The sequence below is a fragment of the Rhinatrema bivittatum genome, chromosome 2 (assembly GCF_901001135.1).
Source record: "Rhinatrema bivittatum chromosome 2, aRhiBiv1.1, whole genome shotgun sequence".
Classification (NCBI taxonomy): Eukaryota; Metazoa; Chordata; class Amphibia; order Gymnophiona; family Rhinatrematidae; genus Rhinatrema; species Rhinatrema bivittatum.
Window position 1 is genome coordinate 552,532,988 of NC_042616.1, and position 14,847 is coordinate 552,547,834.

At 41.3% G+C, this 14,847-nt stretch overlaps 1 protein-coding gene across 4 annotated transcripts in view; it reads left to right on the forward strand.

The window, feature by feature from the left end:
* Positions 1-14,847, forward strand: part of RTTN (rotatin) — a 685,521-nt gene that overhangs the window by 61,633 nt on the left and 609,041 nt on the right. For all 4 annotated transcript variants that reach the window (XM_029590900.1, XM_029590899.1, XM_029590897.1 and 1 more), the window contains exon 9: positions 8,259-8,440. In XM_029590900.1, the coding sequence (XP_029446760.1) occupies positions 8,259-8,440 (182 nt within the window). The remainder of the gene's footprint in view (positions 1-8,258; positions 8,441-14,847) is intronic.

Consider the following 14,847-nt stretch of genomic DNA (forward strand, 5'->3'; position numbering starts at 1 on the left):
CACTAACGTGTCCCATGTCACAGCTCTACTGACCATAGAGGAAACCCTCAAAAATAATATGCAAGGGTCTAGAATCCCATTTTGGTTCATTTATGAGGTTGCGAAATTAGTCATTCAAAAAAATTATTTTTCATTTAATACCCGATTTTACCTTCAAATTCATGGCATAGCAATGGGGTCGTCAGCGGCCCCCTCGGTGGCCAATTTGGTCATGGATAGACTTGAAAGACTTCATATTTATAGATCCCATTGGTTTAATGCTGTGACACTATGGCTCCGTTACATTGACGATCTCATTTTTTGGAAACGAGACACTCTTTCACTCCAAGAATTTTTTATTTGGGTAAATACGGTGGATGAAGATTTAAAATTTACCACACAACAGAGCAATTCACAAATATCTTTTTTAGATATTTCCATTTCTATTGACAACCAGCAAGTACATACATCCATTCATCGTAAAGATACTGAAAGAAATAATCTTCTTAGATATCATAGCTTCCACCCCAGAGCATTTAAACAAGGCCTCCCGGTCAGCCAATTTTTTAGGCTTAGACGCCTGTGTTCATCTGATGGCGACTTCAAAACTCAAGCAGGCAATCTTGCAGAACGGTTTTTTTCAAGGGGTTATCCCTATAATGCAGTGTACAAAGCCTTTAAAAGAGCGTGGTATTCGCCACGATCGGCTCTGTTGGAATACAAAATCTGGCCCCCGGTCACCACGGATATTTGTGTACTCACACACACCGATAAATCTTATTTAATTATGCAAAGCATAAAGAGACACTGGCATGTTTTACAACTACATCAAATTTTTTCTGAACACCCGTTGTTTGCGTATCAACGCAGTAAAAATTTAAAAGATTTTGTAGTGCACGCAGCACTCCAAATACAGGAAACAGCCAGACAGCAAGGTAATCACGTCAAATGTGGTAATTGTGGAATGTGTTCTTCTACCATGGAGGGATCGTTTTGGCAGCACCCCCGCACAGGCCAGATCTATTCCAAAAGATCAGAAACCACGTGTAATTCTGCGTTTGTGGTCTACTTGATACAGTGTCCGTGCCAACTAATATATGTTGGACGCACAAGTAGAAAAATCAAAACGCGGCTCATTGAACATCGCAGCCGCTTAAATACTGTAAACATGGAGGCACCCATGGTTAATCACTGTATCACAAATGGCCACACTTTTGATCAACTTCAATGGACAATACTTGAACAAATAAGGCCAAGTTTCCGCGGTGGAGACGCTAACCAATTGCTGAACCTCCGTGAGCAATGGTGGATCTTTACTTTAACTTCAGAATCACCGTCCGGCCTTAATGAGTCTGTAGAATGGTCTTCGCTCATTTAGTAAAACTAATTAATTCAACTAAGTGGTTTGACGTCAACATTAATTGTTTCCGCCCCCAGCGGTAGGTACAAAACCTGTGATCTAAAATGGCGGATCCTGCTGCCCGAATAGCGCTGCAGCCCTGTAGCAGAACTAGACGGCAGACTCGGGAATAAGTAGGTACACAGTGGTATACAGTCATGCACAGCATGTCTTTAAAGTTCTAATGTTATTATATTATATTACAGCACTGGCAAACGGCGGCCCCTGAAGAAGGTTCCCAGAAACACGAGCCGTGTCGGGCCAACGCCAGAACTCTATCCCTGCTGCACATCTGCCTACTTCGCTACGATAAGTGTTCATTTCTCTCATTGCTTTTCATTACATTGTAACCTTGATGCAAGGAACTATTACTAAACCTTGACAAAGAGACCAATGATTATAACAGTTTGATACGGTGTAACAAAAAAATTTTATCTCCGCATAATATCATTCAAGGCGTTGAGGTACATGCAAATGCATTAAAAGCCTCTCCATAATATATGAGGTCTCCTTGTCTATAACATATCTCAGGCTCGAGCTATCTTCGGTATTACATGGTGGTATTTTGAAATAATTTGCTAGAAGAATCCATCATAAGTAGACAGTTTCAAGTTAAAAGTGTTATATGGTGTCTTCCTGCCATCCCTGCAGAAGAAGCAGGCAGTGGAGGGCAGATTGTCAAGGCTTTTCAGTCTGAGGGCTGTGGTTCCATAAGAACATAAGAAATTGCCATGCTGGGTCAGACCAAGGGTCCATCAAGCCCAGCATCCTGTTTCCAACCGAGGCCAAACCAGCCTACAAGAACCTGGCAAATACCCAAACACCAAGAAGATCCCATGTGTTGTGGGGAACACTCCTTCTAGTCGGCTCGGCGTTCTCTGTGTCGGGCCGACTACCCGCGGACTACCACGAGGCTCAGAACGCCGCTGTCCTGCCCTCAGCGGAGCTCTCCCTAGGCGCGCATGGGAGGTTCTGCCTCTTTAAGGGCTCAGCGTCGGAATCTCCGGGCCAGCCTCCTATGATGTCAGCTCCTTTTATGATGTCAGGAGGCAGCCCTATATTCCAAGCTTCTCTCCTGTTGGTTGCCTTTGCAACAGCTTGTCTCCTCGTTGATCCTGTGCCTGATTCTGCTCTTGTTCCTGACTGCTCCAGCTCCTGACTCCACTCCAGATCCTGATTCAGCTCCGTCCTTCTTCCTTCAGTCCTGCGTATCTCCTTGACTTGATCTCAGGGTACCGACCTTTGGCTTGCTTCACTTTCTTCCTGTCTGCCGCCCGCATCGACTCCTAGCCTGGCTTCATCGCTTCTGCTCCTCTGCTGCCTGCTTCGGACTCCGGACTGGACTTTCGTATTGCTCCTTTGCTGCCAACCCTGACCCAGATGTTCTGACCTTGTCTCTACCTCGCCTGTCCTGCTTCATCTAGGCAACCCGCACCTAAGTCCTGCTGGCCCCGGTACCCAAGGGCTCAACCTGCGGGGAACGAGGACCGGTATAGGTGAAACTCCAGTTGGGTTGATCTTGCCGACTCCACCTACCAGTGATGGGTGCCACATAGGGCCTCCCCTCTGTGGTATACCAACTCCCGTCTCAGCTCAAGGATCCACGAACATAACACCATGCTACTGATTCAATTAATTCAACACCACCATATATTCAAGGATAACCACTTTTTTAGTTATCCCTCTTACTAGCCCCGTATATGACACTTTATTATTCACATTTTCATCTTTTTTTCTTAGTTTATTTTTTATTTATGATATCCGTTCTCCCTGGCTACTTATCCGACCCAACCATCTGTTTTTTCTTCTCACATACTTATCTAGGCTGCCGCCCTCATTGCTTCCGCTTCCTATGGGTTCGGATTCGCCTGCCCGACATTGGCCATGTTTCGGCACTACATGCCTGCTTCAGAAATCTACTGTGTCCAATCCAGGTTCACAGTGTAAACGTTTCTTAAACACATAAAATCAAATGAAATGCTATTACTACTAACTTCCAGCAAAAATATAATGCCTACCACCTCTCAAGCATTCAATGCTTACTTTTTTCTTTTGTACTGTATGTTTAAAGTGAGCAGTTCATGTTTTCAGCGTCTCTATCTATTCTACCCGTTTTTTAAACCCACCGCAGGCTAACAACTCCCTGTCCTATCCAAACCGAGGCTGCCTCAGGTGGATATGATCAACCTAGATTGTAACCAGTACTTACTCCACGTTCTCCCATTATCCCATTCCATATGTGAACATTTATTATGCCCCCTATACAGATCTTAATTGTTTGTTCCTATTTTTATTTTTATTTTATTTTCTATTTGCAATTCCGCCCGCCAAAACCCTCTCCACCTATCATCCCGGACGAACAAGCAGCCAACAAAGCCTCAGAACTAGCAATCTACTTTGATAAAAAGATCACCAATCTCCACCCAACAGCCGACAGTAACGCCCCCCAGCACCTCATCACATAAGAATGCAGCTTATCATCGTTCGAGACCCCATCATCATTGGAAATCGAAATCATTCTCAATAAGCTTAAACCTTCCTCTCACCCACTCGATACCATACCCTCTAGTCTTCTGCTATCGACTCCCAACACCATTTCAAAAGCATTAGCAGACATCATCAACTGCTCTTTAACTCAAGGAAAGGTCCCAGATCAACTCAAAATAGCCATTCTGAAACCCTTACTAAAAAAAACCTAACCTTTCAACGGCTGACCCTGCAAACTTCCGCCCTATCGCTAACCTTCCCCTGATCTCAAGAGTGATGGAAAGATTCGTCAACAAGCAACTGTCTGAGTACTTGGAGGAGAACAACATACTCTCCCCTTTCCAGTTCGGCTTCAGGAAATCGCAAAACACAGAAGCTCTACTAGCATCGTTATCTGACACAATCTTCCTCAATCTTGAAAGAAAACAACCATACCTTCTCGCTCTTCTTGACCTATCCGCCGCATTCGAAACAGTCAATCATGCCATCCTTCTTGAGCGGCTATCCGATATAGGAATTCAAGGAGAAGCTCATAGCTGGTTTCAATCGTTCCTGGAGAATAGATTCTATAAAGTCAAGATCAATAATGAAGAATCACCTCCTATTAAATCAATCCGAGGAGTACCACAAGGATCATCTCTCTCCCCTACTCTTTTTAACATTTACCTGCTTCCACTCTGCCACCTACTCTCGAGCCTCAAGCTAAAGCATTATATTTTCGCTGATGACATTCAGATCCTCCTTCCCATCACAGAATCACTGCAAAAAACTTGGGCACATTGGAACAATTGCTTACAATCTATCAACACTCTGCTATCCAGTCTGAACCTCATACTCAATTCAAATAAAACAGAAATCCTCATCATCTCGCCAGACGAAAACCATACTCTCATCAACTCCCAAAGTGCAATACAATTCGCAAAATCATCCATTAACCACTCCCCTTCCGTCAGAGACTTAGGGGTGTGTCTCGACAATCAATTCAACCTCAAATCCTTCGTTATCAACACAACTAAAGAATGTTATTTCAAACTTCAAGTGCTCAAAAATCTGAAACCACTCCTCCACTTCAGTGACTTCCGGCTAGTAGTTCAGTCTATAATTCTGTCTAAGTTAGACTACTGCAACTCTCTACTGCTAGGTCTTCCGGTCTTATCTACAAAACCCCTACAGATGGTGCAGAACGCTGCGGCGAGGCTACTCACCAACACAAATAAAAGAGCCCACATCACACCAATTCTTCACAGCCTTCACTGGCTACCTATAAAAGCCAGAATCACATTCAAGACATTATCGATGATCCACAAGGATATTATGGGCATCACCCACCTAAATCTAAATTCGCAACTCCGCCCCCACACATCACAAAGACCTATCAGATACAACTACAAAGGTTCCTTATATGCTCCCCCGATCAAAACTTCACTAACAAAACGAGCACTCTCCACAGCCGGGCCCACCCTCTGGAACTCATTACCGCCGGATCTACGCCAAGAAACGTCACATAACTTTTAAGAAAAACCTAAAAACGTGGCTCTTCCGGCAAGCCTTTCCGGAATCGCAGGAATACTCCGACACGGGTCAAAGAGCAAAATAGTCCACTATAAGTTCCATGACCGCCTATATCCCCTCAAGGCCCGATTACGCCTTATCTGGACAGCACACTTGTTTTGAAAGACTCCCTTGTTGATGCATTAGTTCTTTAGCTCATGCATTACTCATATTTATTTATATTTTATTTATTTAAATTTCTTATATACCGGCATTCGCGATGGGAGTCGCATCATGCCGGTTTACAAATAACAAGGTGTGACAACAGAATAAATACTTAATAACTTAAAAACATTAACATGTGATAGAAGAATAAGGTAGCAGTTACAATAAAACAGGGATAAAATGCAACTTGGAATGAAGAGAAGGCAAAAGAGAGATTAACACTGAAGATAACAAAAGAATGACCAAGGTAAATAAAACCAAGGTAAATAAACCTGCCTCATTAAAAAAAAAAAAAAAAAAAAAAAAAAAAAAAGAGAGAACATTATTGAGTTGTCAAAGGTTGTTGATTACCCTGACGGGAGTTCTTAGTTGCTTGAGTTGAGAGTGGGTTCAGTTGGTGTCTGGAAAGGCTTTCAAGAATAGCCAGGTTTTAAGTCTTTTTCTGAAAGTGGGGAGGCAAGGTTCCTGTCTCAGTTCTGGTGGGATAGAATTCCACAAGGTAGGTCCTGCTGTAGAGAAAGCCCTGTCTCTGAGAGTCCTATGGTTAAAGGTTTTTGCCCACCAACATTGTTCACTGTTACTTGTATATCCCAATTTAGCTCACAGTCTATTTCTAGCTATTTGCTACATTTATTCACGTTATTTGACGAGTTATTGCTTTCTATTTAATATTTATGTTCGTATGTTCAGAAAATCTGTTTATTGTAACTTATGTTTTTATTGTAACTTATGTTTATGCTCCTATGTTCAGAAAATCTGTTTATTGTAATGCCTTAACCGCAACAGTTTTGTTCTATGGAAACCGACCTGATTTGATATTTGTATCGAGAATGTCGGTATATAAAAATCCTAAATAAATAAATAAATTTATTGTTTAGTTGTCCACAGTTTACTTTTGCAGAGAATACTTGTGGGCTGATATCAGTGCAAGGATATATATACGTGATGTCAGCTTTGCTCCATCCCCATCCGCTGGTAGAAGTGCATAACCCACTGGTGCGGATTATCCTGTTCTCATTAAAGAAAAGGAAATTATCAGATAAGTAGTAATTTCTCCTTTCTCATTTCATATTAGGATTCCACAAAGCTCGGTTTTATTGCTTATTTTATTTAATATTTATCTAAGACCTCTCTGCTTGAACCTGGGATATTATGGCATCATATTTCCCATTAATAAAGATATTAATGAAAGGTTGGATCAGGAACAAACATGCTTGACAATTATTTTCATTGGATGTGTAGTAATCTTATTTTAAATGTGGGGAAAACTGAAGCAATTTGGTATTCAAGATTTCAACACCCTGATTTCCATTCAGATCTAAATATAGGCACGCTAGTGGTTTTCAAACACTCTACCAAAAATCTTGGTTTTGATTTAAATGAACAGCTGACTTTTAAGATCAGGTTTGTATAAGTTAAACATGTTGCAACATGTGAAATATATTTTGTCTACGAATGATGTTTGAATGCTAATGCAATCTTTCTTATTGTTAACAGTGGATTATTGTAATCCCCTTTATAGTAGCCTGTATAAATCAAATTTACAAGCAATCCAAGTATTACAAAATTCTGCAGCCAGACTTTTGTTAGGAGACTAGCGATGGGATCATGTGATGTCTTTGTTGAGGACCTTACATTGGCTCTCTATAGAACAAAGAGTGAGATTTTAACTCTAGTTCATAAATCGGTATATGGGATTACACCATTTAGTCTGTCAAACTTGTGTATACCATATATCCGTTCAAGTACTTTGAGGTCTCTTGGCCAGGGATTGCTCTCTGTTCCAACAGCAAGACAGGCCTGTTTGGCTAGGACTCGAAGCAAAGCCAATTCAGTTCTTAGGCCAGTATTGTGGAATGATTTGCCCCCTGGCCCTGATCTTCTAACTATTTAGATTTTTTGAAAACAACTGAAGGTACTCCTTTGTAAAACAGATTTTGAATGATGGAGATTTTGTTAGACTGAAAGTACTGCATATGGGGTTCAGATGGGGTTTTATTGTATGTGCTGTTTTTGTGTTTGTTTTATTATTTATGACTGTTTATTTTGTAATCTGCTCAGCACAATGTTTGTGCTGTGAGCGGTCTAGAAATATTTAAAAAAATAATTCAAATCGTGATTTATAGCATTGAGATTGATGAAAAGGCATTTTCCTTCTCTTATTCCACCTACTACATGTGGGGCTAATCTCCTGAGACAATGCAGTGTTTGTGAAAGCAAGAAAAAAAAAGTGTGACATTCTTAGAAAATAGTGCTATGTTTTCATTATGATTTTACTGGTGAACTACAGACACCAAGAAAATGAAAGTGATAGATTTATGGGTTATATTTGTGCATTTTTCCGCACAATTTTATAGGTGTCTTTTTTTTGTTGTTGTTGTACAGAAGTATGAAGAATACTTATGAATGACAAGTAATTTTTTTTTTCATTTTTCATGTTACACAGCTTTGATAGACTAGATTTCCTATTTGAATTATATTGATGTTATTTTTTTCTGGTGGTTTGATATGTTAGAATAAAAAGGTTTAATTATTTCTCATTGTGACTCTAAAGAATAAAAAATGTGCAAATAACCCCATCTGAGAGTCACATTTTTCTCAAATAACTCTATATTGAAGGGGTCATTAAAGGGAAATGAGCCTTATATTTTCATTCTTTACTTTATTCCCCTTCCAGTGGAAGCGGCACTCAGGCTAATGCAAACTCTAGGACATCCATTCAGTCTCCACTAGATTTGGGTCACATAGACCTCCCAGAATTGGAAAATGAGGACATTCTGGAGCTTCAGTTCCAGCAGCTGAGCCTTCCTCAGTTCTGTGTGTCTGTTCTGGAACATGCTATCCCTCTCTTGAGAACAGGTGAGGAAACTGCTTTTCATGCTTATTTTTGTTCTACGTGTATGTGATCCAGAATTTACATGCTTGAACTATTAACACTTTGAGCAACTGTTTTTGCTTTATTCAAGTTTCCTTTGTTTTTACTATGTTGCAGCAATCATACAAAATATATAACAAAAACATTGAATATGATGGCAGAAAAATTCTGCAAGGACCATAGCTCTGCTCATTTCTCTAGCTTCTGATAATTTTGTACATCCTACTTAATCTCCAGGTTTGCATTTGCTTTCCCACAAATAAGGATTGTCTGATAATATCATGTTTTTCTAAAATGTTTGCTTTCTCCTATACTGGTAGACTATTAATGCTGTTACTTGCCTCAAACTTTCTAAGGTGTGGGCTATAAATAATTTGACATAAATTTAAATAAATATTTCATGCATCTAGCACTCTTTGTATATTTTCTGTTAATTCTTTCAGCCTCATACACGGCTCTCTGTTGTATATATTTTATTATTTATTTCTTTGTGTTTTTTCTTGACCGACCATCATCAGCGATATCATGCCAGTTTACATGTAACATGGGTAAAAAACAAAGCAGGAAGAGAGCAGTTACAAAAAACAGGTTAACAGAGAACTGGGAAGTGCAGAGACAGTTGCACGTGGGAGCAATAGCTTAAGGCTAGAAATTGGAACAGCAAACTTATGTACATAATAAAGATATCTTTTAATCTGAAAACTTCAGGTTTTTTGTTCATCATTTGAGGTATTTAAATGAAACTGTATGTCTTCCACATTTCTCCTCTTGTGCATCTAGCAGTGAAAGATAGAGATTAATTATATGCAGATGATAAAAAAGTGTGTTTTTTGACATTTTGACACATGCTGACCTTACATGCCAAGACGGTAGCAACAACAAGGGTAAATCACAGTCCTTAACTTAATGAATATCAACACATCACATAAGGACATGAAACAAGCACAATATGCTCATTAAATAATTATTGAAATACTTTTACAAATATTACATCAAACTGATAAATTTATTACATATACATCACATCACATATTATAAAATATTACATAGAAAGATTACACATTTTTTCATTTCCAAATATTATTTCTTAACATAGTGAGGGTACCCATGACAAATCCCAAAATTTTCTTATAAATACCACCAATCCCATAAAACACACTACTCATTCACTCACCTCAATCAAACTATTAAAATACCCACATTACACATTTTCCCAAATACCTATTGAACAAAAACAACAGAAACAATGAGCCCTATATAATTGTTAACAATCTCTTGTATTTATGATCCCCGACAGGATCCTGTTTCGCACTTAAGCTTCCTCAGGGGTTGAATTTAATTCACAAATTAAACTGACTCCTTCTTCATAGGGATTCAATTCTCCAGTGTGTAAACTCTTCTTTTGCTCAACGGTACCCACACTACAAACGGAAATCATCTTCCACAAACCACAACGATAATCATTATTTTCACAATACACTCTCCACGGAGGACACCGTGCTGTCTCCAGACTCCTCCGTGAAACGGGCTGAAACAGCCTCAATGTCTAATTTTCCACAATCTGAAGCCTACATAATTCAAAGTTCTTCATATAGCCGCAACTCCACATCTCTTCAAACTTCAGCACCACATCATAACGCCGCTATGCAACGGCTATGGTAGCAACAGGGCCTCGCTAAGGGCTTGGCATTCAATTCCCTTCGTGTACAAGTTGCAACTCTAGGTGCCTTGCGGGGAGACTTTGACGGCTGTTCGCTGGCAGTGCATCCGTATATTGCTCGGTTTCTTAAGGGGGTCAAACATTTGCGCCCTCCCATCCGTTCGGGGTGTCCAGATTGGAGTTTGAATTTAGTCCTGCGAGTTCTATGTGGTGCTCCTTTCGAACCTCTTCGTGGAATTTCCCTGAAAGATCTGACTTTGAAAATGGTGTTTTTGGTGGCCATTTGCTCGGCCCGTCGGATCTCAGAGTTGCAGGCGCTGTCTTGACGGGATCCTTTTCTTCAGATTTATGACGATCGGGTATCATTATGTACGGTTTTGTCCATTATCCCTAAGGTGGTTTCAGCCTTTTACGTCAATCAAACTGTGGAGCTTCTGGGGTTCCCTAACTGGTCCCGGGAGTCTTCTCAGAACAGAGATCTTCATCTTTTGAATGTGTGGCATGCCTTATTGCATTATCTGGAGGTTATCAATGACTTCAAATGTTCTGATCATTTGCTTGTTCTCTTTGGTGTCCCAAAGAAGGGGGACAAAGCGTCAAATGCGACCATATCTCGGTGGATTAAGGAAGCCATTTGCGCGGCATGCATAGCCCAAGGGCGTAAGGTGCCTTTGGGTCTCAGAGCTCATTCCACTAGGGCTCAGGCTACCTCCTGGGCAGAGTGTCAGTTATTGTTGCCTCAGGAGATCTGTAGGGTGACGGTGTGGTCGTCTGTTCACACTTTTATGAAACATTACCGATTGGACGTTAAGGCTTCTGATGAACCAACCTTCGGGGAGAGTGTGCTTCGTGTGGGTCTTTTGGGTTCCCGCCCAGTGTATGGTGGCTTGGGTACATCCCACTTTTCTGGACTGATCTGGATATGTTCAGGAAATGAAAATTGGTTCTTACCTGCTAATTTTCATTCCTGTAATACCACAGATCAGTCCATAGGCCCACCCCTTTCTTCAGATACCGAATGACTGTCTTGGTCAGAACCTGCTTAAATTTTTTACTGTTCAAGCTCCTTTTTTGCAGACATGATTCTTGGAGCAGTTTTTAGCAGTTGTTCAGTCTGGTTTTTGCCAACGACGAAGTGGTAGTCCGGAAATTTGGTTGGGTGCTACTCTTCGTTATTTAGTTCTGTTAGCATGGGCTTGGGTACAGGTCAATACTGAGTGACTGCAGGTGGCACTCTCGTTATGTAGCAGTGCCCAAAGTTCTAATTGTTCTCTGACTCCACCTGCTGGTAGGGATACACAACCCACTTTTCTGGACTGATCTGTGGTATTACAGGAACGAAAATTAGCAGGTAAGAACCAATTTTCATTTCAATGTGGTAACTTCATGTGTGTTAAACATCTTATGAATTTGTGTCGCTATTCTGAATTTCATTCTCCATTGAATGCATGACAATAATCAAGTCCAAATAGTACCAGAGCCTGGAAGATAAATTGAAAATAATCAGCAGAAAGTAGAGGCTTTAAATGTCCAAGCATACAATTCTTAAACATAACAGCACGTTTCACACTTTGTATATGGGCTTTCATTGAAAGGTCACCTCAAGCAAGATCCCCAGATTGCAGACATGCTGAGCAATTGACAGTTTATAACCATTAAATAATAGTTTGGTTGGTGTGCTGAGCACACCTAAAACTGCCGGTATTTTGCAAAGAGGAAAAAGGTTAAAGTTGAATAAAGTTGCTGAAAGTGCTGACCTTTGTGATCAGCCAAAGCCATGATGACACCTCTTGCTGTGTTTGTCTGCTAAGATATGATGTGAACCACTATAGTTCCAGCTATATCCATTCCTTGTAAATGGTTCAGCAGTATGTCTTGGTTCAGAGTATTAAACGCTGAAGAAATATCAAATAAAATGTAACAATTTTATTCCTCAATTCCTCAACGTACGCTGTCAGAAGTTGAAAGCAATAACACTTCTGTGTGTGTCCAAAAGTTGGAGTTCATCCAAATAATCATTAAATAGATCTAGTACTACATTTTCAAATACTTTAGACCAAAAATTAAGAGAAGATATTGTTTGATAATTTTTCAACTTCACTGAATCTAAATTTTGTGTCTTTAAAATTGGCCAAAAAGAGGTCTTCTTCAGTGACGTTGATAAAGCACCTTCTTGCAATTATAGGTTAACAGTTTGAGGCACAACGGGTGCTAAATCATTCTGCAGAAATTTAAGAAGAGAAGTAGCACAAGGATTTAATGGATAAGATGGACAATATTTAGCATCTTTGTGGTCCCAATTCTATCAAATACATCTCATTGTCTCACATTTTAAATGAAGATATCTGTGTGAAAGCTGGGAAGCTGAGTGAGTTTGTCAAGTATGGAGTGTTTTTTTTTTTTTTTTTTTTGCTGTTTTTAGCTTTATTTTCTTCTATGTTGTATATCTCTCTATCCATCCCCCACAACATTGTCTTTTTCCCTCCCCAACCCCTGTGGATCTCCTCTCTCTTCTACCCTACTCTAATACCCCACATATATTTTCTCTCCCCCTTACCCTAATGCCCCTGCTCGTGCTCTCCCTCCCCCCTCCCCCAATATGCAAGGAAGGGGATGGGGTTAATGTTTGGCTTGGCAACATTAGCAGCAACTGCATTTAGTAAGCACAGGGACTTAGCTGTATGCATGCACAGGCTCTGACCCTATCCTCCTTATGCCCCACCTTCTGAGCGGAGCCTGCAAGTACATGCCAGCCATCTCAATCCTTGTGTTCACTTTACTGAATACTGCTGCAGCAACTTCTACACCTGCCGGACAACATATCAGTCCCAAGACCCTTCCTGTACTTCGGGACAGGTGGAGGAGTAGGGGGCAATAAGAACCTTGGAGAGAGGAAGGATGGGGAGCAGGAGGAGGAAATCCACATTCTAGTGCAGGGCGCAGCCCAGCACAAGCCCTGGTTACTCACAATTCAACAGAGACCAGCAATTTTGCTAGGGCCAAATTTCACAACCCTCAGCCCAGCATTCTCCTAGGACAAGCAGGATGGTAGTCCTCACAATGGGTGACATTATCAGAAAGAGCCCGGCACGGAAAACTTTGGCATATTGAGCATGCCCAGGATGCCACTATCTGCATGGCCACGCAGGATCCCCCTTCAGTCTCTATTTCTGCGGTGCTGTTGCCTCGCGATTGTGGAGCTCTTCTCTGTTTTTCCAGAGTTCTATCAGTTTAGTGATTTTTTTTTTTTTTAATTTTTATTTATTTTTTCATTTCTCTTCCATGCCGGTGTCCCTCTTCTCCAGTCCCCCTAGTCAGTAGGGCGGTATGGTAAGTTTGTTTTCCTCCTTCTTTGCGGTTGGTTCTGGGGGTTTTTGGAATCTTTGTCCGCCCTGCACCAATTGTATATGGCTCAACATTCCTGGAATCTCTGGAAGCGGGTTCAGGAATTGGCAGAACGCCTCCCTCAACAGCAGCAGGATGCGTTCCTGGCACTAGGCCAGCAATGTTTCGAGTGTGGTAAGCACGAGGTGCATTCCACGTATGAGGTTTTTGAGACATCAGCTTGCATGACCGCAGCGGGCATCAGAGCCCGCAGGATGGCCTGGCTCAGAGCCTCTGATCTCTGGCCAGAGGTCCAAGAGAGGTTGGTGAACTTCTCCTGTACAGGGGATAATCTTTTTGAGGATAAGGTCCGAGAAGCACTTGCTTAGCTGAAAGACAATCATGAGACCATCCAGCACCATTTGGTTAGTGCTTCAGACCCCCCTGCTGTGCCAGAAAATTGGAAAGGCAAGTACTACCCTCTGGTTATCCTCAGTAGTGCAGAATTCCCAGAGGACTAATGTGGAAGTAAAGAAGAAGCTGGTTACTTCGGGCCAGTTACTCTGACCTCTGTGATGAGCAAAATAATGGAATTGCTGCTAAAACGGAGGATAATGCAGTCTCTGGTATCCAATGAATTGCAAGATCCAAGGCAGTATGGTTTTACCAGAGATAGATCTTGTCAGATGACTGATCAATTTCTTTGATTGAGTGACCCGAGAGCTGTATCAAGTGAGAGCTCTAAATGTAGTGTCCCTGTATTTCAGTAAGGCTTTTGACACGTATGCTGCCTCGTGAGCTGTTCAGTATTTTTTTGCCTGAGCTACTGCATAGATATGGCCCAGTCTTTCTTCGTCAACAAGCAGGGCTGAATTAGCTATGATGTGGGTGACATCATCCAAAAGTGCCGAACGGATCCATCTCTTAGTTCATAGAGCTTTTGTTCCTCAGAGCATGTTCGGGAATTCCCACATTGGTGTTGCCTCGTGAGCACATCAGTCTTTTTTCGTCTGAGCCACAGCACTACATATACCTTTCTTTCTGTTAACTTTTGTTATATCCCTTGATATTTTTCTCAAATTCTGTGTTGCCTCACTGCCTTGGCAACACAGAATGTGAGAATGCATGAATGCATGCAAAAGCTAAAGTCTCTGACACATTTACAGATCCAGAGCAGGCGGGCTTCTGCCTTGCAGTGGAGGAATATGAGAAGCACTTCCTCTTTTCCAGTTATGAAGCTTTGATACTGCAGGTCGGTCTTTGGTTGCTTCTAAGGTGCCCAATAGCTTGAATAACTGCGAGTGAGTGGCTTTCAAGAGGACATACATAGTCCTATTTTGGCTGTGCCTTGTACAGGGGACAATTTATTTGGTGGCAAAGTTCAAGAGATAGTGGCTCTGATTAAAG